Genomic DNA, 24,352 nt, shown 5'->3' with positions numbered 1-24,352 from the left:
GTGTCAAAAAGGAAGACCCTCACAATTACTGGTGGTACAGGGCTCGGGGGCAGGGGGAAGGAACCATTTCTCACACATCAAGTCTTCTATGATGGACAGCTTGCAAAGCACCAGAATAATATTCCATAACATTTACCAGCAGGCAGAAGTGAGCAGATCCATCAGAAGAATCTGGTTTTCCTCTCAGAGTATTACCTCACCTTGCTTTACCTTCAGCAACTTCCTACTAACATCTGACCTTAATTCATTTACTCCATTAATTCATGGATATGTCAGGTTATCCCACAGCCTGGTGATAAGCTTAAAGGCCCTAGCTTCCTCCCATCTGCATCTATACTAAAAACTATTTTAAAAGTAGAATAGTTTTATTGGTGTTTGTTGATTAACTGAAATCTTAAGAAAATGGTAGTGTTGATGCACATTTCCATCATTCAATATGGATAATGGATCAATACTTGAATAAGAAGCTCCAAAGAAAAAGAGATGGGAGGATACAACCATACTGTCTACACACAAAACCAAGTAGCTGCTGTTAGCTTCTTTAATGCACATTTCTCATCCACTGGCATAGTGAATAAAGCACACGAACAAGACACCAGCATGTGTTAAGATTTTGCTGTACAAATCAAGGCAGAGGAACCAAAGAAAGGAATGACATCCTGCAAAACAAAAATTAAAATAAGCTACTAGAATTTTGCACATTCTCTATATAAGTACGAGGTATTCTGAAGAGGCCATTCATTTGAGGATGCCATTTTCTTCATTTATCCCATAACCCAGACACCAACGGGAATGCCAGGGTTGGTGAACAACAAAACAAAAAGAAAACTTCAAGAATCTCCAGCCACGTTAAATATTTATTAGTGGAAGGCTACAGACCTTTCACACATCAAGCTCTCTTGCTACAGAAGAGATGCAAAGAGAGCACAAAATAGAAAACACAGGGAAGAACAAATGAAAAAGTATGTCTAAATTGTGTGGAGAGCTGACACTGCAGCCCTTAACATGTGGAGAGTGCAGAGGAATAACCCTCATGCCATCAGACTTAACAGCGCTGCTTCAATACCAAGTTTTAGCATTTTGAGATTACTTTAAGACAGGTGGACATTGGAAAAAGCTTCAAAAACAAAAAGGATTAAGTAACAATAAGATTAAGATTTCTTCAGTTTTCTCCATCAGCACTTGATTTTTTTCCCCAATGAGTTTTCAATATGAAAACATGATGTGTGGAGAATCACACACAAATGGAATAAATTTTCTTTTAAAAAAGTTAATATAATTTTAATCCACCTATATGAGCCCCTCCCACAATCCTAATGCTACTAGATGAAAACAAAATTTTTGTACTTACACTTCAGAAGAAATAGGTTAAATACTAAATTAATCCCTTTCACAAGGAAACACCACAACATTTTTGTGCGGAAGTGACAGTGGCATTTTAAGTGCCAGCATCAAACTGGTTTAGTCTATCAGTACTTCAAATAAGAATACACCAGATACACTGGTCACTTATCCAGAGCTTTGACCAGCACACCTGATTATCTCATGCAGCAGTGAAATGTTTGGTTTCATAAAAAGAGAAAAGAGTTCTTTCAGGCTGTTTTTCTGCAACATTCGTAAAGTAAATAAACATGTAATTTTAAGTATTTAATTTACAGAGACTAGATAATTCAACTTGTTACAAACCCTATTTGGTTAAATATTTGCTGCTTAAAATGAAGAGATTCACTTAATTCAGTCCTAAAATCCTCAGATTCAGCTTTCCATAAAAGCTCACAGTCCATTTTCAGACATTTACTATACATGTACAAGGAACTGCTTTCATTTTAGAAGTTGATAGCTTTGCCAAAAGACGCTGCTAAGTTTGCTTCCCTGAAGGCTTCTGACACTGTCTGTAGAGAGCAAACACAAAGAGTAGAAGTCATTAATATTTACTCTGCACATAATTATAGCATGTCTACGCAATCCCAGTGTTCAGTAATTTGTTCTGTTAAGAAAACTTACTGGATGCGCATGGCAAACTCTGGCTACGTCTTCACATGATGCTCCATATTCCATAGCAAGAGCTGCTTCATTAACCATCTCACCAGCACCCTGAAATTTAACATTATCTGTAATTAGCTTAAATCTTTATTCAGTTGCCCAGGTTCTTCTGAATCACTAACTAGGAAGTATCTGGCTTGTCAATAAATGTCTTTTGCTAAAAGTAAGTCATAACTGGCACTTCAGCTGTGTTCTAACATCAGTTTTAAGTATTCAATCTGCTTGGCAACTGTGCTAAAGTCTAGCGTAGATGTTAAAGATACTAAATCAGAACACTTGATCTTTCATTAGTGAAGGCTGTGATAAAAAATTGCCTAATTTTTAAACAAGATATTGGTCAGGGAATGCCCACATTCTGATCAAAGCTATTGTAGATGATCATTCCTGAAAATAACCCGTAACTTTAAATGCCCTCCTGAAAAGTTAAATAGACAATAATTGCTAACAAGTATGTTACTACATCTGTACCATCATTTTTTATTAATATGAGTTGTGTTTCATACTGTTAACCCTGAGCTGTGCTTTCTTAAGATGTGGATTTTTAAGTGACTGGAATTATTAGAGAAGATAACTAGCATAACAACTTGCTAGGTATTTCATTAGAAAGGATTAGTTACTGGATTCAGGAACAAAAAGCCTATCCACCAAAGCACCTGCTGTAACAAGATTTACTTCCAAGTGTTTTTAACTTGTCTCTGACATTTAGTAATGAAAATTTATATTCAGTTATAGAAGAGAACACTGGTAACCATCACAAAAACTAAAATATCAAGAGATCCGTATTTTTCAGTGTACACAATCACTGAATAATAATTCTGAAAGGAATATTACAGTGCTGATCTTCTAATGCTGACAATGTAACTGTAGGAACAAAATTTCCTTTCCAGCAAAACAGAAAAGTCGGTCTTTTAATAATGGTCTTTAGTAAAGAAAACTGTATACAAAAATGTAGGCAGGAATACCTCTACACATCTTTAGGAAGAAAAGAGTACTCAAAAAGAGAGAGAGAGATTAGTGTCTAAGATACAAACTTTGAACTGTGCGGACAGAGGAAAATGATCCTCTTCCCAAAGAGAATTTTCTGGTTTTGAACCTTTAAAAGGAGCTTTTCAGCAAAGTTCCGTAAGCTACTGACTTAATATTTGGTGACTGCAGCATACGGCATCAACTCTGCTGAAGTCTGAAGTTCAGAAAAATCTAAAAACCCACTGACTGTATGGTCACTTCCAGAATTTGGGTCAACACTTCCTGCTTGTTCTTTTGAATATTTGGCAATATTAATAAAGAAGAACCAGTCAGAGTGTTGAACCACTTCAGCACTTCTGGCAAAAATATAATGGAGTCCTACACCAAACTAACAGAAAAATGGGAGAAGAACATGGCTGCAGAGAAGGACAGTACAAGAAAGTGACTTTGGGACACTCAAGTCTTCCTTCATTTTATAAGTACTTCTTTTTCTCCTAATCTGGTAACTATTTCGCAACTGCAAAATACTAAAAAAAAAAAAAAAAAAAAAAAAAAAAAAAAAAAAAACACCACTGACAAGAGAGAAGTACTGTTTACAATACTTACTGCGCCTAAAATGTGAGCGCCCAACATCCTATCTGTTGATTTTTGACTAAGTATCTTCACCATGCCATCTGTGTCAGCATTTGTCTTTGCTCTACTGTTAGCAGCAAATGGAAACTTCCCAATTTTGTACTCTATCCCCTACAAAACAGATGTGTGTTACTGACATTCAGTTAATGACCTGAAAGATCAACAGGAATGATGTAACCATGTGGACAGTTAGATAGGTATAAAAATAATATAGATGTGATACATAAATGTCAGACTAATAAAAAATAATATACAAAATAATATACAAAATACATTAAAAAAATGTTAGACTAATGCATAAAAAGAAGGACTGAGGGGTATAAAAAAGAATAACCAGAAATGAACAACACTAACTTTACAAAATAGAAATCATTAAAGAGGACTGTGATCCTTGTGAGAGTGGCCTGGAGGAGAGACACTCTCCTATTAAGAACCATTCAATCATTCACCCTACACAACAAATTCAGACTGAGAAATTCTCCTAGAAAATTTAAGATAGATAAAGAACCACTACTAGACTACTGAAATTATGTTCTTAATGGCAAACCAATTTCATTTGAGAAGAAAAAAAAAGCAGTACCTCCTCTTTCAGCTGTTCTTCTGATTTGCCAACCCAGGCCACTTCAGGGTGAGTGTATATCACAGAGGGTACACAGTTATAATCGATGTGAACTGCTCCCCCAGCCATCCCTTCAACACAGAGAATGCCTTCATCCTCAGCTTTGTGGGCCAGCATAGGTCCAGCAACTACATCACCAATAGCATAGATGCTATCAGTCCAATGAAACAGAACAAAACACTGTTTAAATATATCCTAGCACCACTAGTCTACCTTTTGTATAAGAGTCACTTTAAAATGTATTGCTTAAAACTGAAAACTAACAAAATTAAAATAATAAATTTCAGAAGAAGTACAAGGAGTATAATGGGATAGTTTTCAGCGAATGACCACATTCCAAAAATTACTACTAACATTAGATACACACAGCAACTTTTAAATTATAAAACTTTCAGGTCAACTACGTATCTTTACTTGCTGAAATAAACAGACACTGAGTTTTCCTTTCCTACATAAAACTATATTCAATAATTTAAAATGAGAAAGATTTTTGTAGATTTTTTTTTTAAGTTCTGTTTAAAAAAAAGCAGAAAATATTTATTACTACTTACTTCGGAATTTTGGTTTGGAATCTGTTATTGATTGGGATTCTGCCCTTCTTATCAAGTTCAATTCCAATATCTTCAAGACCTAGATTTTTTGTGAAAGGACGTCTACCGATGCAAACCAGGAGCACATCACAAGTTATTACTTCTGCCTTGCCACCAGCAGCAGCTTCAACGCTACAGAAAGTAAGCAACAAAAATGCTAAGCTGTAAGCTTTCAGCACTACGCTTCTCTGACAAGCAATCGGTATGATCCGGATGGTACCTAACTGGCTGAATCTGGCACCCACAACACTGGCATTGAGTCTGCCCCCACCTCCTGTCTTCCTGGCAGGAGCTGAGGTGTGGAAGAGGGAGAAAGTGACAATAACTGCTCCCATGTTTGTTAGTAAATCTGTTTTTACATGCAGAAACTCAGGCTACATATCCACTAGCAATTAGCATGGCCTGATAGGAACATATCTGTTGAGCAAAATGTCTTGGTGCTGAATACTCAGCATCCAAACTATATATATTTTTGGGGACGGACAGGTGAGATGCGCAAGCTCTCTTTTGGCCTAAGAACTGAAAATCTGTTTGCAGTTGCCTTACATTAGGTGCATTTCTCAAGTGCATCTTCTGGTTTAACTGCATCCAAAACAAAGTTGGTTCATGTGCTCTTAGAGCACCAGAGAGAACCAAAGTACAGTAAGTGAGGATAATTAGGAAACTTGCTTCAAAAGCATACTCCTGAATCAAAATGAAATACTAAATGCAGACACAGGCTACATAAGAGACTCAGTCAGCATCAGTCTGGTACATATGAGGCCCAAATCTACAACCTTTAGAACAGTGAAAGACAGAAGGACAGACTATCTTGAGCTATGGAGACAGAGAAACTAAAACTGACCACATTAAGACCTCAGTGAAATAATCAACCACTTTAAATTTACTGTTAGTATCAGAAACATTAAGCATTTTCTCAGAATTCCAAGTACAATTTACATAACTAGCCTGCACACAGAACACATCACCAAGCAAAAGAATAGAAGTAGTGCGTAGGTAGAGACTTCTACAAAGCAAATTTACTTTGTATGTTTCTACATCAGCTGTTCATGTATTAAGTCTCCAGAAGGTTTGACTTTTGTCATTAAAAGACACTCCAGGGTAGTTTCATTCACTTTTGCTGTGAGGCAATCAAATCTCTATCACACTTACTTGGAGACAAGGACATAATTGGAGACATATCAGACTACTTTTAAATAGGTTTCAAGGGATGGGTGGAAGGATATATAGCATTCCTTTATCTTGATGTAAAACACTTACGCTACATCAATTTTTCCATCTGGCTTCTTGGTAGCACCAGTAACTTTGGTGTTTAGTTTAAACTTAAGCCCCTGTTTCTGAAGAATACGTTGAAAGTTTTTAGAGATCTCCATGTCAATTCCCATTCCACCAACATGGCCCATGAACTCAACAGCTGTCACATCTGCACCAAGGCGCTGCCAAACTGAACCCTGTAGTCACAACAATATACTTAGAGTTTTTGAAAGGAAAAATTATGGCTTCTTTATTATAACATTTACCACTTAGATTGTAAACTCTGCAGAGTTTACATACAACATACAACAGCAAACTATTCAGCTTTACAAACACTACAGCGTAAACATAAAATACATTCCCTCCCACCAGCCTTTCACAGCTAACAAAATAATTAAATATAAAATACGTATCTTCTAGGTTATAGATATAGGAAAGTTAAAAATCAAAAATCTGAGTGTAGCTCAGAAAGCTAAGTTGCTGGTGGTAGTGGTCTAGTATTACTGCAAGCTAAACCAAACCACCTCATGTTAAGGAAATTTTTTATGCAATAAAGGAAGTATATAACTACCGCTACTTCTGCGTGCATTTATAAATACAGCCACTAACATCAGCTTCAAAAACAGAAATCCTATGCACCCCACTTACCTCAGGTTACCCACATCCATCCAACACAGTATTTTACTCTGCTTTTTCCAGCCTGCTTTATGGTCAGCCGGCTAAGCAACCACTAAGCAGATGTGCAAGTTTTCAAGTAGTTGCAAGACCAATGAACATACCCTGTTCTTCAAGCAGGTAAGTATGACACAAAAGGAGTCAGACCAAGATTAACTACAAAATCTCCACTCCTTTGGTTATTAGATATAATGGGTGCAATCACATCAAAACTTTGGGGGATTAACTGGTATACACAAGACTTTAATATGACCTAAAATGAACATTTAAATATATATATATAAAAGTTCTCTTATATACATATACAGCAGATACAAACCTCAGTGAAAGTCAACCGCCCAAAAAAATAATGGAGTGGCCTCATCCTGTATGTTCCTCTCATTTCTCTACTTGGCTAACCAGTTGCAGGAGTACTTATCCTACAATACTTATCTCACATCTTCAGGTAGAAGAGGGAGCTAGTAGGCTATTACATCTGAAGATTTTCATCACATTTTCAAAAAACAAGCTTTGTTATGTGCTAAAAACACAATTTAAAAAGTCCTGTTTCTTTATAAATTAAAGATCAAGTGTTTAGAAGTCTTCTCACCAGTTCCACACCAATGACTCCTGCACCAATGACAACCATCTTTTCAGGAACTTTTTTTAGTGATAGTGCACCAGTAGATGATACAATATTATCTTCATCAATCTAAAGAGACAAAGAAATTCACAAAGGGAGATTTACAATCTCTTCTACGTACTGCATACAAAACTCACTAGAAGGTAAAAAAACAATCAGATGCAAAATATACGTTAAAAATGTGCTAAAAACTATTACCACTAAGACTCCAAACACTTACAGTAATTCCAGGGAAGGGAGCAACTTCGGAACCTGTAGCTATAAGGATGTTCTTTGTATTGATAACTTGCGTGCTGCCATCTTCTTTGGTTGCAGTGACTTGGTTTTTGCCAGTTATTTTCCCAAACCCAGAAACATGTACAACCTTTAAACACAGTAAATCCAAATTCAATTTAAGTAAGGTATTCTATATTTAACCTGAATCTCACTAATGCTCTAGAGAAGCTTGTATTTTCTGCTAACACTAACTTTTGTATCATTGTCTGCTACAAATTACTAAGTAATTTGATACTGTTCTTTAAATAGATTTAAGAAAAAAAAATGAACTGTTCATTTAAAATATCCTGGAAGCTAAGCATTCAGACTCCACCATTGACAAGTTGGTCACTCAAATTTACGTATCAAGAACGTGACAAAGTATAAAGCACAGAACTTGGACCAGAAAAATCAGACATACCTCAGTATGCAATCCAAACTAACCTTGTTTTGTTTAAATAAATGAGCAATTCCACCTGTTAAGGCCTTCACTGCACCACTCTTCTGTTCCATCATCTTCTCCAGATTCAAACGCATTCCTGTAACTAGAGGTTAAAAAAAATAGTAAAATAAAAAAAAGAACAAACAAACAACAAAAAAACATATCAGACCACAACACAACAGGTAAAAAAAAATATATATATATATATATACATATATATATATATCAGACCACAACACAGCAGGTAACAGCTTCGAAATAGTAAGATGTGTTGAATAGCTCTACTAAATGCTAATGGTAACATGTAACAACCGATACGTTAAAAAGCATATTCCAGTATTCCTCATCTATCTAGGATTCAAGGAGCGCATAAGTGTTCCTAACCTTCCAGCTGACAGACAAGAAATATTATTTGTAAGTCTGAAGTTTTCTGACCAACTTTTCTAGAAGCAGAACAGCTAGAGACGACTGACATTAACAAGTACTGACAGTTTGCTCTACACACTCACTTTCAATTCCTCTACTAGCAAAATCTTTTCCATGGGCCAAATGATACAGATGCGAGTTGTTCAGCAAGGCCTAAAACACACAAAGAAAATAAAATGTGAATTGAGACATATATTTGCGATTGAATTCATTATTATTACCAATAAAAAATTTTAAGGTTATTTGCAAAACATTTTCAATATTAAGGAAGTTTGACAGGCATATTTAAAAAGGTATATTTCAACCACAACAACTGTACGCAGTAGATTTTATTCAAGTGTTTTATAAAAGTTACATATTTAACATATAAATAATAGTTTATTTCATATCTAGCCTTTTTCACTCATTTCACCATAGAAACTGGAAATTACTCCACTGAGATTAAAAAAATAGAAACAGACTTTCAGTAGAGAAAAGAAAGATGACTGACTCACAGGAGACTTACAGAAGAATTTCCAAATTATCTCAGATGAGATAAATTGTCAACAAAAAGACAATACAGAAAAACTGGATATGGAAAAATCTATACTGAAATATCCTAAAATTTTAGTGTAGACATTTGAGTTAATTTTTATAGCTGAGTTATTGTGCTAAACTGCAACTGCAAAATTAGTTCAGTTGGAGTTGGATAAATTAGAGCTAATAAATACAGGTCATTGGATATTAACAATTCAAAACAAAAAAACAAAAAAACCCTAAAAACTAAAACAGTCCTCTGACAAGAATGCTTACAAACCAGCAGCATGAAATGCAGAACTGTTTTGTCCTTCATTGTACTTCCAAGAAGCCAAACAGTACAAATCTGCACAGACTAAAATCTGAAGCATGTACAATAACAAATCCAAACACTTTGAGCATTTGGAGATAGCTGCCTTCTATATGCACACATGACTAAAACTAAAATTGTCAGATTAAGATAATTACATTTTTGTGTATAAGTCTTAGCAAGTCTCACTCTTAAAATTCATTTGCTCATTTTATGTAACAGTTACAATTTTTAAACTACAACAACCAAAACATTACGTGAACACACAACCACAGCATAAGATTCCAGGGGAGGAAAAAAAAAAAAAAAAAAACAAAAAAGCTTGAGTAGCATTTTGAAAAGGTATGAACAAATAATTTTATATTGCGTTTGAGCATACAGACTACACATCCAATTCCTCAGCAGCTTTCTGCCATTCAAAAATAAATTCTGGATAGTATCCAAGTCTAGCCATAGGTCCAAAAGCATTTTCCTAAGAAACTTCACAGGATTAAAAAACCCAAAGATTTTCTTAAAAAGCTACTTAAGTAGATCCCAACAGAGTTCCAAATTTTCAAGTAACATTGTGCTGAGCTATAGCTAATTCTTGAATTTCCTCATTATAGAAAGATATTCTGAGCATAATTAGAGCTATTACTCACATGTTTATGCAAATTAAGACTTTTTTAAATTTTGTTTTTATACTGTATTTTCTCCTATAATGGTAATGGAACCTCTACGAGCAGAGAGGCTAATAACGTTCAAGAAAATAGAGGAGTTCAGATTTCATTGAGATAATCCAGATCTGCACCTGCAAGTATTACATGACAGCAACACTGCAGAAGTCTGGTGCAGTGAACAAAGTAAGAAAATAACCATTACAGTAAGAGAGTTATTTTTGTACGCGCTTTGCAGTGAAACAAACAGTGAGGATAAGGTTTCAAAACAAGCACCATACTTGACTAGAGCTTGACAGTTTGGAAGAGGAACTGTTTATATACAGCATTCCCTATTGCACAAAGCAATAGCATACAGCTTATCCACTCTCTGGTGTGATTCCAATTTCTATAGCCTCACATTATTCCATTAAGACAAAGGCAAGGTGGCAATCACAGAACCAGATGGTTCCAGGCCAAGAACACAGGATAAAAACTCCCAGACATTCAGGGGTTCTTGACATTCATTCTGTTCCTGATGAGATTCATTCTGATAACACACCAGGAGCTTTGTAAATTCAAACTCCCACGTAAATTTTAAAAGGCTTACAGCACAAAGTAATACCACATTATAGTTAAAATCAGAAACAAATAAAAACAAAAAAGTATCTAAATAGGAAACTGGCTCAGAACAGTTTATTATTAGGGAAAAAAAGTAAACATTCTCTTCAAACAATTTGGTGGAATGCAAAACACCTTCCTAAGAATTCATAATTTCCAGAGGCTTTTTGTCTCAATTAGGTGGGTTTTTAAAAACATAGCTGAAAGGCAAGATGAAGACACCTATAATGCTGGTTTGCTCTTTTTTTGGAAGTGAAAAAGTACTACCTTTTTTCATTCTAATCCCAGTAGCAAAGAGTTACTTTGGAAAAAATTACTTTTTTTTTTTTTTTTTTTTTTTTTTAAGTGATACATGTAAATATTGTTTTAGTGAAGTTATGACAAACTAGGAAACCTACCTTAGAAGGAATACATCCAACGTTCAAACAGGTTCCACCTAATGTTTCATTTTTCTCAACACAGACAGTCTGAGAGAATGACAAAGACACAGTAATTCTTTCTCTAAGCGTCTTACAATTTTCATTAACAGATTTAGTTTGTGGCTCAAATTTCCCCCTACATCAATCGTTTTAACCAAAACCCAAAATGGCTCTTTGAAGTAACATTCACTACTAGAGCAGTCACATTCCCCACTAACACCATGTATACTTTCATACAAGTTCAAGTGCTGTTCCCCAACTTCAAAAATCCACAAAATTGTTTCAGTTAAATACAACATTCAGTCCCTTGAAAGATGATCCCCTTACAATCAAAAAAAAAAAAAAAAAAATCAAACGACAGAAAGGGAAAAATGTAAATCACGAGAAGATTCCTAAAAACAAGTAATCACAAGAAAACAGAGGAATGGACAGGTACAAATTAGTATCTTATTAAGTAATATTCTCTTAATAATAAACAACAACAAAACCCCAAAAAATTCAATCACAAATAACATTCCATTCTCTAAACATACTATCCTACAAGACTCATTTCTGTAAAGTTGTGCCAATATCCTTAAAGAACAATACAAATAGAACAGAGACAAGCAATAAGGTCAAAAGCAACAGGGCTGTAAAACATTTCATGACCCTAGCACCAATTTGCTAACATCAAAATGGGCAAAGGAAAAAATAAAGAACAAATCTCAAGTAAAAACAGATCATTTGGGGGAAGAAGGGAAGAACATGGTAAATCCTTTGCACAAGGGCAAAAGAACTGGCCTCATCTCTTTTGCAAGAGTTGTGCACGCTCAAAAAACAGTTCCCTGGCTTACATTTACATCCAAATCTGCTGTTAAGTGACTACCCAGATGAAAGCCTTCTTTAAATTGCTGCTTTTGTGCTGAAGTAGAGGGGATGGTGACAGTAAGAAAGCAGCATTCCCAGCATCAAACAAACAAACACGTATAGACACATCTTGATCCCCTATTTATCATTCCTCCCGTTTTGAGCACATGATGCAAGGGCTTAAAAGTTGCACTATGGACCAAACTGCACCAGACAGCTCCTGCCTTTACCTGATGAGAAGGTTCTGCCTCACCCACTCTCAACTTTTTGGTTTTTTTCAACCAATTAAAATTGCTGAAAAGCCAATGCCCAGAGAATGCCATTGGCATCAGCGCGATGCTGTGATAGTGATACAAGGTCTTAACAGGGACTGAGCTTGAGCTAATACAGGTAGCACTACAATTCAGCAGAGTTCAGCAATGCACACTCAGGTTTTTACTTGGATGAGTAACTATAGAGTTTATTCTTTTGCCAGTCTCTCAAAAGCATGTCATTAGATATTAAAAGACAGTATAAACATTATTCATGCTTCTTCAATGCTACAGGTGAAACACACAAGCACATCCAAATATTCTCCATACTCTAACTGGCTGTAAAGTACTATAACAAAACTACTGTTTGTCATGACAAAACCCGAAACTCCAGGCACTTCTTTCTCTCCTTATATATGACATCCTGTTGTTGGTCACATATACAAAGCACTTAAGGAATTGCTCCAAGAGAAATAGGCATAGAACCATAAAAAGATAGCCTCAGAAGAGATGAGGCTACCAGCCATATTAGTTCATGCTCAATTGAAAACTTTCTCCAGGTACTTTTCAGAATTTCATGGTAGTTTTATCATCAGCTTGTCGTTGTCAGTTCATTTTTTGCATTGGTAGGAGAAAGTTTTTCCTAGCATTCTTCTCCCCTCCCCACCTGTCCCTTCCAGTCACTATTTAAAAGCAAGCAAACCTAAGCAGCTTCACCAGTTGCCTAGAAGGAGTATATTAAAGTGATACCTTCATTCCTCTATTTCAATTCCTTCATAATCTGGGTAGGTAAAGTAATGAATGTTTACAGGTATGTGAACAGCATCTGCTGATCAAACATGTGACAGAAGAATTACAGTTTTTCAGTATCACACAACACCTTCCAAATTCATCTGGATGAATATTCTATTTTAGCAACTGAGAGGTCTCATCATACCTTAAATCCAAGCTGAGCTGCTTTGATAGCAGCAACATACCCTCCAGGACCAGATCCAATAACGGTGACGTCGGCATCAACTGAAACAAGAGAAAGTTTGAGTTATTTGTTTCAGCAATTAAAATTTCATTGCAGGAATACCAGTCTATCATTTTTGAGATAATTCATATTTGAAACTATCAAAAAGGAGAAAGCAAAAGAAAACAACTTGTAAAAATGATGCAACTTAATGAGGTTTAGGTATATTAATTACATTTCTCACTCAAGAGTATCTTTCTGGATAAGAAAAAGAGTTGCCTGGAAACAGTCACTCTGCAAGTACGAATAATCGCTTTTATATTTTACAGGGAAAATTATGTAAAATCAAATGAAGAAACTAAATTACATCTGACTCACTCCTCTTTCTATAAATCCTGTAAGAGTTTGACTCAAGGTGTTTTGACAGTTTTTATCTTTTTCAGTGTTTTCTACTGATACTTAGTGCAAAGATAAATGCTCAGAATGACACAGACTCACTAGTTTATAATGCAGAAGATAGGGTGGAAATAGATAATAAGTTCCATTGATTATGAATGCAGCAGAAGCTACGAACCTTGCACCTAACTGATTTCTTGCAGCCACAGTCTCCTTTGGCATACGAATTACCATTCCTCTTCTTGTGTTACATAAAGTTTAACTTCTATTTATAGCTTGAGGTAGATAGCAAATGGAACAGATAAGCCACTATTTCTGATCTAAGGACCTAACGCTGCCCACTGTCACCTGGCAGACCGACTCCTCGGCCCGACACACTGCTTTGCTGCCCCAGAGCCACTCCACTACCACCACGTTACCTTGGTCGGCGTAGGTCCTTCGCGACACCGCACAAACTCCCTGCAGGCCATGAGGAATCCGATCAAAATGATTTCTCTAGAAATGGAGGAGGGGGGAGAAAGGAAAAGGGAAAATCGGTTCTAAGAGCTGAAGTCCTCCCGAAGGGGGGCGGGCGCTCAGGGTCGCCCGGGCCCGGCTGCCCCCCCAGCTCGGCACGGCGGGCTCAGCAGGGCCGCGCGGCCGCCACCAGCGGCACCGGCAGCTCCGCGGCGCCGCGCGCCACCCGCCGCCGCCGCCGCGTCCCGTCACGCCGCTCCCGCCGCCCCTTTCCGCCCCCTCCACACGGGGCCGCGCGGCGCGAGCCCAGCGCGCCGCCGCCCCTCACCGCCCCGCGCCTCACCGCGGCCCCAAGCAGCCGTCCCCCCCCCCCCCCCCCGGGGCTCCCGCCAGCCGCCGCCGCCCCCGAGCTCTCCCTGCCCGCCCCAGCCCGGCCCGGCCCCGGCCCCCTCCCGCCCGCCGAGGGCGCAGGCCAGGCCGGGCCACACGGCCGGCCAGCCGCCCGCTGCGGGCGAGAGGCGGCGGCGGCCGGAGCGCACCGGCGGCCGCGGCGGCGCCGTACCCGGGCGAGCGCGCAGGCGACGCGGCCCCAGCGCTGCATGTCGTCCGGCCGGCCCGGCCCGGCCCTGCCCGCTCCCGCTCCCGCTCCGCTCCGCCGCTCCAAGGACTCCGCGGACTCGCGCGTGCGCGCTGCGGCCGCGGGGGGTGGGGGGGTCGGCGGCGCCGCGCTACGGCGCCCCCTGGCGGAGGCGGCCTCGCGGTGCAGCTCCGGGGCGGTGCAAAAGGGCGGGGTTATGCAGAACAAGGCGGGGGCGGGGATATGCAGATATGGGGGCGGTGGATGGGGCGGGAACATGCAGATATGGAGGCGGGGCGGATGATGGGGCGGGGATATGCAGATGAGCCTCTTAAAGCGGCAGAAAGCAAATTCGCTCGGGCTCCTAGGGAAGCGCAGGAGTGAAGGCTGCTGCGGATGCAAGGATGCATGGAGTGCAAGGATGCAGGGCTGCAAGGATCTGGGCGTGCAAGGGTGCTTGGGTGCAAGGATGCATGGTGTAGAAGGATCTAGGGGTGCAAGGATCTGGGAATGCAATGATGCATGATGTGCAAGGATCTGCGGGTACAAGGATGCATAATGCATAAGGATTTGGGATGCAAGGATGTCGGGGTATAAGGATGCTGGGAATGCAAGGTTGCAAGGGATACAAGGATGCTTGGGGTATGGGGATGCAGAGATGCATGGTCCATTGGGGCCCAGGTGCTGGGCTGCCAGCAGAGGGGAAGGCAGAGCAAGCAGTGGCCACTGGCTGGAGAGGGAGAGGTCATGTCATTGCCCAGCTCTGCAGATTTCAGACGGGCAAGGCTGCAGTGTGGGGCTATGCTGCATGCAGTGTGGCCATGCTGTTTGGCCGAGGGGATTGCACAACTCCAATCACGGCACTGTCAGGTTGCCCTTCCCGAGCGCGTGTGCACGCACCTGAAGCTGAACCCAGCCTCTGAGCTCCTCGCCTGCAGAAGCATCACTGTTAAAGCTAAACGCAAAACCCCAAGCAGCAAGTTTCCTGCAGATGCAGGCTTGTGTGTGTAGGGTGGGGTAATAGTGTTACACTTCTTCCCACCCTACCAAATCTCACTGAAGGCTCCTGATTCATGAGACATGGGAGCAGGCTTGTGGCTGCGCAGCTCCTTGTGCACATTGTGGTCCTAAAATGAATACTCAGATCAAGCAAAGAAGTTAACAGATTCACAGAATATGAATCAAACCTGAAAACAAATGTAGAAAGTCAAAATATTTCATTTTTTCAGAATGCAACCTCCCTCTTTCTTCTAAATGACAGAGAAATGTATCTAAATTCAAATTACAAAATACTCAGAATATAAAAGCTGAGCTATTTCACTTTGGAAATAAACATTTTTCAAGTGACCTGAAATAACTACTCTCCATTTAATTGGGGGAAACAAAACGGACTGGAATATTGAGACATTTTTGTAATTCACACAGTTTAATTCCTTTCCATTTATATTCTTCCAGACTACCTATTTAGAAAGAGAGACCCACTTTCAACTGTCCTCTGTTACTTGCATCTTGGGATATCATTATTTGAAAATGTGAATCATTGATTACCTGTGGAGGAACGGCAGCACAGCAAGACCAATTTGTTTTCACGGTAAATTCCACCTGTTTTAGAACATGTGCAATATTCTTTTCAATTTATGCTAAAAGCATCTAACTGTGACCCTAGATAATAATACACAACATGATTTGCAAGATTGATTGCATGTCTTGCCAGAAAGCGAAAATATTTTCTGTGAAAAAGAGCTCTCAAAATTTTCTGCACACTTCCTGATCCCTTGCATTAAATAAAAATTTCCATAAGGTGGCAGTGTTCTGTTATTTCCCATATAGCACATCATTAAACACAATCTTCTGAGATCCCTTCAGAGAGAGGCATAATATTCAAAAATACCAGGCCTTTTGATTACTGCAAACTTAAATTATTTACAAAAACCATCGGAGAGAAGAGCAATTCATCCATTAATAAACTATAGCCAGGCTTGTAGAACGTGCATTAGGTAACGAAAGTGCAGGCGTTAGCAACACTGTGCGGAAGTGCCAGGATATGAAATGAAAGGCCATATTCATTAGGCATTCTTTGTTATACAAATATATATGTGTGTGTGTGTATGCGTATGTGTATATATATGTATATAAGGTTTCCCTTCCCAGAATATGCATAGAGAGACAGAGAAATCCCTGTTCTATATATAAGGATTTCTCTGATTACTCCTCCAGCAATGCTGGAGATCGAATGCACCTAATATTTTTATATTTGAATCCCTAGCTGTCAGGCTGTTTAATAAGAAAGCATCCTGGAATCATCAGTGCTTGCGGCAAAGTTACCGTGATCCAAAGCCCGGCACACGTGAGGCAGCAGAAACCAACGTGCCAACCGACCTCACTCACTCCCACCATCACTCGCGAGCCGACCAAAGAGAGCAAAAATCCTCCAGCTGTGCCTAACTGGAAGTCCTCGGACGGCACCTCCAGTTCCCGTCCCTCCGCTCCGCAGGCCCGGGAGTCGCGGCCGCGCAGCCCCCGGCAGCCCGGCGCTGCCCTGCCTCTCGCCGCGGCGCAGGCGGCAGAGCCTGGCGGCCAGGGCAGCCCCCGCGCGGTGCTTGGCAGCGGAGGCGTGCTTGGGAGGAAATCATACTTTCGATATGATACAGATCGAGACGCCGTGAGCACGTTGTTACTGCTAATAGCGAACGAGACCACCTTCTGTGATGGGAAAGGACTTGTAGACGCTGAAGGACACTCTTTGGGCACATCAGTTCTGGCTAAAGGAGCAAAGTTTGGGTGCTGAGGGCGAGGACAGGCGCCAAGCTGCACATCCCTCCTTGCCCACCGTGCCAGGAGGCACGCTGCCCCTATTGCTCCCCACGATGAAGCAGAGGAGCCAGTGGAGCTGCTGGAAATCTCCATGCAGAAACCTGTGCAGAGGACTGCTACCACCCGGCAACTTCACTTCTCACCACTTGGAGAAACCTACAAGTGGCTTTGTGTCATCTTGTTTTATTCCAGGTTTACTCAAAGTAGACAGCATGTTCACAATCCCTGGGGCCACTGAAGGGAAGGGGGGTTCTCTAGCGATGACTTCAGGGCCCAGAAGTAGCAAGGTGTTGTAGGGCACCTGAGAGAAATGCAGAAAGACTCAGAGCTTGTCTTGCTGGAGGAGGAAAGTGGGGAGACTACAGGGAGTCGGGGGAAAAGCAGGGCTGAACCCCTCCAGTCCATTTGCTGCTGGCAGTGTCTTGAAGGATCCTGCCCCTTGACTGTGTGGCATTTGAGGGCATGGTGGCTGGCATTGCTCCTCCTGACCTTCCTGGAGACCTTGCTAGAAGTTAGATGTTGTTAAAACTATTTTCTTGTAGTTTTACAATTCTGAGTAATAAAGACCATAAAAGACCATAATCAGGCAATTGTCTTACAATTATGTTGCAGTTGTAAAACATGATAATCTGAGTGCATTTTGTTCTGTGATTCCTGGAGCACCACTCCATCTCGCCCTTCCTTCGCTGTGGCTCTCCTGTCATGAACTCCAAGGTTATGGTACGTGGGTGTGTGCCCATGTTTTATCACATTCATTAGCTTGCATGAAATATATCAGGAGAATAAACCGGAGCATGAAGCCTTTTTGTCAGCTTCTCTGTCAGTAATAGTCAACCCTCACTTGGAGACGGGAGGAGGAGAAATGCGGGCATGTACTGAAGTCAACAGAGGGCAATACGACCACATATACTAACGAAGATCTGCAAGAATGTTTTCAAGGGGTATGCATACAAACTTAGAGCATGATTTTTTTTGGAGATATTGAATATTTTCTTGCGTTACAAAAAGCATTTCTATACATACAAAATTGTCCATGTGTAGAAAAGTGTAGCTTTTATCCATACAAGTAAGAACACCCATAAGAAAATTAAAACTCAAACTTTCTGACAAATATTGAAGTTTCCATGTCGTACTGGATCATCTGCTTCAAGTCTCCTTACATTTTCTTCTCCCAATTCATAATACTTCTTCATTTATCAAGTTATCAATCTACAGATTATCAAGATTTTCAAATTATTCATCTATAACAGAATATTATGCTGGTAGTGACTTGAGAAGACAGAACTAAAAGATCTACCACACTGCATCCAAGGACTGGATCGATGCCATCAGTACCTTCTACCTTGCAAAGACACATTTAACAGAAAGGACTTCTCCAGGTGATTCCTCTCGTCTTTGCTAAAATCCTCTTTGTACGCTCCCCTCTTTATTAAGAGTAAGCACTGTGGCAGGCTTGGGTATATCCAGAAAGAAACAGGAGTGTCATTTTCTTTTACATCCTGTCCAAAGCAGGGTACTGTCCCACTTTCCAGACAGCTCTGCCTGTTGCTCTGCTCAACGAATTTCCTACCCCTCAAGCAATAAGGCAAGATAATTCAAGAAGTGACCAGGAATTACAGCAAGACCACAATGAAACGCTCCATCTGCGGTTCTGCACTAAGCTGAAAACTGGTGATACATGGACAATATGGGATAAGTAAGAAGGACGAAGGCAAGTGAGGTCATGCCAGATGGAAAATAATAGCATACTTCAGACTCAGGGAAGTGCTAGGACAAGTCTCTAAAAAGAGCCTCTCAGGAGTGCTGGTATGTATCCTGTTCTGCAGATATTTTACAGAGATCTGGTGTTCCCACATGCTTTTAGGAGAGCTAAGCAGTTAGGAAATTCCTTTGCTACTGAGGGCTCTGGAGGAGCATGTCATCAGGCAGCAACGGGGCCGTCAGAAGGGCTGCACCTTCAAGTCAACGGGAAGCTTGACAGAAGTCACAGTCCCCCCGAACTGCTGGGCCTGCTGGTAAAACCCATTTTGCTTCTCTCCCACCAGATGGTGACCACTCAAAAGGACACAGGTCAAGGTGTAGCAGTGATGCATCTAAGTCCTTGGTCACATACCATGGTTAAATACCCAGCATGCTGCCCCTTGCAGTGGCTTGTCAGTGAGGCTGGAATCCAGCTGCCTCACCTGAGTGAGTGACTCCTATTTGCATTTAAATGTTAGGCACCTAGGGAATCTACCCTCCTAAGTAAGTACCTAAATGACCCCTATGGATTGACAGGTGCCTTTAAAAGCAAGTCCCCAGGAGATCCTGTCTACCTATCTTCTATGCATGCACTAGGGCCAGTGCAATCTTCCCTGGGGGCCTTCAAGGATTCCTGTCTCGCTGCTTTTTGTATATATGGAATGTGAGCAATCAAGGTAGGTTTCATCTCACATCACTAGAGCTGTCAAAAAGTCAGACGTCTGGTTTAGTAGGTCTGATAGAAGGCTAGTCGAGGCTCCTACAGCAGATGGAGAGGACTGGCCATTGTATAGTGACCATAATTCAGAAACTATGAAGTATAAATTAAGATAGGATTAAATATTACTGATGTTTTCCTTTTTCTATGCTCAACTGTCATTGCCAGTGTAAACTTTTTAAAGAGACTTTTACCAGAGTTGGTCATAAAGTGCTGATTATTTTTCACACTAAGAAAATCCTTCTCATTTATTTGAAGCTTCTGTTGAAGCTTTTTATGTTTTTAATAAAAATCAAAACCAAAACCAGAAATATTTTTTATTTTTTAATTAGCCTCAAAATTCTTCAGTTTTATAATTACTGGAAAACAGGCAAGCTCAAATTGCAGTGGAAAGTCTCCACATATGTCTTCATGTTGACTATTAGCCTGCTTTTGTCCAAAAACATGGCCATTAAAAACGTTCAGCGGGCATGCGTTATTTCATTTTCTTTGATTCCAAAAGTCCTGGCAAATGAAGTCTTTAAAATAAAAATAAAACCTAAATAATAAGGCAATGAATGTGCAGGTGTCCTTCAAGAGATATGCATTACATCAAGGAAATAACACCTTTCTACTCAAAGAATGGATTCCCCTATGTTCTGCTGTTATAATCAAAGAACTGGCCTTTTTATCAAGATAGGGGTTCAGTGACTAACAGGAAATTTTACACCAGTCAGGAACTTTTTCTGTGTTCAAATCAAAAATCTTTGAAGTAATAAATTCCTATGATTAGACCATCTTTCCTTTATGAAAGCCAAAGTTCTCCCTGAATGACAATACTATCTTTCATCTTGGAGCTTTCCTGTGATAAATAAAGTGTGATAAATAAATCGTGTTTCCTGTATCTGAAACCGCTGCCATGTTAACGTTGAAAGTTCCGTACTTTGGCCAGACAGGGGAATGCCCGATCCAGCCCAGCAAATCATCCGGCACTGTGAAAATCAACTAATGCACCGTTTTCCCTTTAAGAACCATAATCATAGAATCGGTAAGGTTGGAAGGGACCTCTGGAGATCTTCTAGTCCTACCTCCCCGCTCAGCAGGGTCACCTAGAGCATGTATAATTAATACAGATTACTTCCCTTAACATTACTGTTTGTGATAGAGTATTTGAATCTGTTATTATCATACATAATAATGAAGTGCTGCAACCTGGAGAGATTAACCCTAAGCAACAGCATAGGCTGGGCACCAGCTGGTGAGAAAACAGCTGTGGAGAAGAGGGTCTGAGGGTCATGGTGGACCAGCTGACCATGAAGCAGCAGTGTGCCCTTGCAGTGGAGAAGGCCAGCTGCCTTCTGGGCTGTGTGAACAAGAGTGTAGCCAGCAGGTTGAAATAAGTGATTACTCTCCTCTGTTTGGCACTTAGGGGCCCACATTTGCAGGACCATGTTCAATTTTGGCCCCCCAGTACAAGAAAGTAGTGATAGCAAGTGGACACCACTGAAAGACAGGAAATTTCTATTAGATATTAGGAAAAAAAATCATCCTAAGTGTGGTCAAATGCTGGAACAGGAGCCCCTGCGGGGTCTCCATCCTTGCAGATACCCAGAACTCAGCTGAACAAGGCCCTGAGGAACCTGTTCTTCCTGCCTTTGCTATCTGGACAAGATGACCTCCCTTCCAACATCTGTCATTGCATGATTCTATGTTTGAACACAAATTTTCTGCTAAGATTTCATAAACCCAGAGCAAATCCTTTAAAAGTAGTGAATTTACACCCTTTTCAAAGGAAAACGTACTTGGGCCATTACTGGGAAGAGCACAGACGACAAAAACAATACCTAACACTTTAACACAGTAAGATATAAAGTACCTCCTGAAAGATCCTGACTGCCAAAAATGATGATTAACTCAAATTGGGTTGAGGATAACACAGTGTTCAAGGTTTTGCAGAGTTTGGTCTTCATTACATACAGCTTTATGGCAAATGCTAGGATACCGAGTAAAGGTATTTTTAGAAATGGAGATGGGTGTTGTCCCTTTGTTCTGGGGCAGAACCACACCTGCCCGACCATCCCCAAGGTTATCTAACCTGCACTTTAGAAGCTCCATGAAGGAGATTTCACAATGCTGTTGGCTGCCTATTCTTCACCTTTAATATCCGTGTTGTCAGAACAGTTTACATCAACCTTGGATGTAAACTAGGCTGCTTAACCTACCAAAGAAATTTTTATCGGTTTGATACAATTAGTTCTGGAAAAATGTTAGTTTCTTATCTCTTTATCTTCAAGGTGCCAAAGTAGATTAAAAAGTAGTCAGCTATTAAAGTAATCTAAAATTTCCTTGGTTGTCCAGTCTCCTTTTGCTAGGAATAGAATAAGTATTTTCCCACTCAAGAGGACTTTTTCACCATCCCAGTCTTCTCCAGGTCTGTGAAGGCAGTCAGAGTTTACTTCTGTGATTCCTTAAATAGTGCAGAGGGAATGTCACTAGTCCTATGAACCTGTGAGTCTTATTTTGTCTAAATGTAATTTAATCTGTGTTAAAACCTGCTGGGCAGTGCAGCAGTGAGCAGCCAGACATGGGCTCAGCTGTGTTTTGCCCCAGACAGCTCTGTGATGCCTGCCTTGAGGGGGTCTTGGGACACACATCTGCATCACACTGGGACCAGCTGTACCTCAAGGGGCATGCCTGAGGCAGTTCTGGTGATCAGACGCCCTTTGGCAGGTCCCTGTCTGATCCCAGGCATATGAGTTGAACACCACACTCATCTGCCTGTTGCTGCCCAGCAGCCTGCCTTGCCCAGCTCCAACAGTGTGTTGTCCATTGTGTTGTCCACTGTAAATTATGTCCTAAAAAGTACTTCATGTGCTTGAGCAGCTTCGTAGCAGACACTTTTCCTCATTCTGGCACCTGATGCCGGCACAAATGCACATCTGTTGAGGCCAGGCATGCACAAGCCCGGACAGATCTCCTGCGCTACCCACCATACCCTCTTTGGTAGCAAAGTCCCCTCATGTCCAGGCACATGAACTCAGGTGCTTCCAAACACTAGAGGAAGGCTAGAGTATCATGAGAAGTGGACCAACGACTCAGTAAGACAGACAGACAACTGGATGCAAAAGCCTGCAAAATAACTTTTTCTGCAGAGCAGAAAAGCGGACATGGAGGAGTTTATGGGGAACCAACCGCAAGTCAGTCAGGAGTGCTGTCTGTTATCAGCATTCTAATTAATGAGTTTTAACTAGTTCAGGTATGTCCATATGCATAGGAGTGAAGGTTAGCCATACCCCTAAACATTGCTTCAGAGTGATGGGAGGACCTGGATCAGCTCAGCAAGGCTTGACTTCTTTGGGAAGGGGATGTCTTTGGTAAAGAGATGCAATATTTGAATTTGTTTTGGTTCCTTCTCAGCAGGTCTGCAGCCTCTAGCCCCCCTTCACACAGTTAGTGGGGCAAGTTACAGATAGCGTTACCAGGTGGGTGCAGATGTTGTACAGCTATAAGGTGACAGAAGGGGAATGCACTCCTCCTAGGCCATATTCTCAGAAATGTTTGAACTATTTTGACCAAAACTATCCAAGAATTTATCCTGAAGCAAATTCTATGTATGGGATTTTATTGCAAAGACCTGTAATCTGACACAGGTGTGAACACTGCAGTTGGGAAGTCAGGGCAGTTAGTACTTTCTTGTTAAATTCTTGGCCTCAGCATTGCATGGCAAAGAGTTTCACCTTCAGGTGGATGCTTAGGAGAAAAAGGATTTCCTTAATTGGTTTCGAATTTGGTTCTCTCTGTTTTCATTGCTAGTATTTTTAGAAACAGCGAGATCAGGAATTTCCTCACACTCTGAGAGCCTTTACCACAGAGAAAGTTGTTGCATTTATATAGCTGCATTCTTTACATATTTGCAGGAGTATACTCGTATTAATGTCTAACAGATTAGTATCAAATACCCGCAATGCCCCTCACAGACCTGCCACACAACTTCAGCTGCTGTCGTCGTAATTCTGGAATTCTTGCTGGTGGCCTAACTGATAACCAACATGGATTAAAGAGACATTGTTGGGAAACAACTGAAGAAGCCATCTGACAGGATATCCTCGTGGGCGGCAGCACGCGAACAAAAGGACCTCAGCACCCAGGTCACAAAGCTGGGGCACAACCCACGCGAGGACCTGGCTGTCTGCTGACCTGTCTGAACCAGTCCATCACTGAGCGAAGTACTGCAGACTCCTCAGGTGCACAGCAACAAGTTTTGAGCTCCATCCCTGGGTGGTGGTTGGGCAGATGGAAAAAAAATGTCAGTAATTTGGCCCCACTCTGATCACGACACAAGAGCAATAGTTGGCTCTGCCAGAAGAACCTCCATTCTGTTTTTCACAATCTGCTTTCCTGTCCGCAGACAGGCAGCTTAGAAGGAGGGAGCAGATTTCTAGGGCAGTATTTTCAACTCAGGTTTCTAAGACGTAGAATAGTCCCTAGGACCTACTAATGACCACCCTCAAAGCAGGAGCAAGAGAATTGAAGTATGGTGTTTTTCCCCTTCAGGGCCTGATCAGGCAACCTTCAGCCAGTGCCTGTTACCTTC

At 40.8% G+C, this 24,352-nt stretch overlaps 1 protein-coding gene across 1 annotated transcript; it reads right to left on the bottom strand.

Moving 5' to 3' along the window:
- Window positions 1-839: 839 nt before the first annotated feature.
- On the bottom strand, window positions 840-14,611 carry DLD (dihydrolipoamide dehydrogenase). The gene is made up of 14 exons (XM_062582495.1): window positions 14,493-14,611; window positions 13,894-13,969; window positions 13,061-13,140; window positions 11,006-11,074; window positions 8,609-8,678; window positions 8,102-8,202; window positions 7,623-7,766; window positions 7,370-7,471; window positions 6,112-6,302; window positions 4,813-4,983; window positions 4,223-4,412; window positions 3,616-3,753; window positions 2,005-2,094; window positions 840-1,892 (listed from the first exon to the last, which is right to left on the bottom strand). Exons 1-14 carry the CDS (start codon window positions 14,529-14,531, stop codon window positions 1,827-1,829), a joined length of 1,527 nt encoding a protein of 508 aa, XP_062438479.1. The 5' UTR covers window positions 14,532-14,611; the 3' UTR covers window positions 840-1,826.
- Window positions 14,612-24,352: the final 9,741 nt, after the last annotated feature.

Source organism: Rhea pennata, chromosome 1 (genome assembly GCF_028389875.1).
Source record: "Rhea pennata isolate bPtePen1 chromosome 1, bPtePen1.pri, whole genome shotgun sequence".
NCBI lineage: Eukaryota > Metazoa > Chordata > Aves > Rheiformes > Rheidae > Rhea > Rhea pennata.
This window is presented reverse-complemented; position numbering and strand designations above follow the sequence as displayed.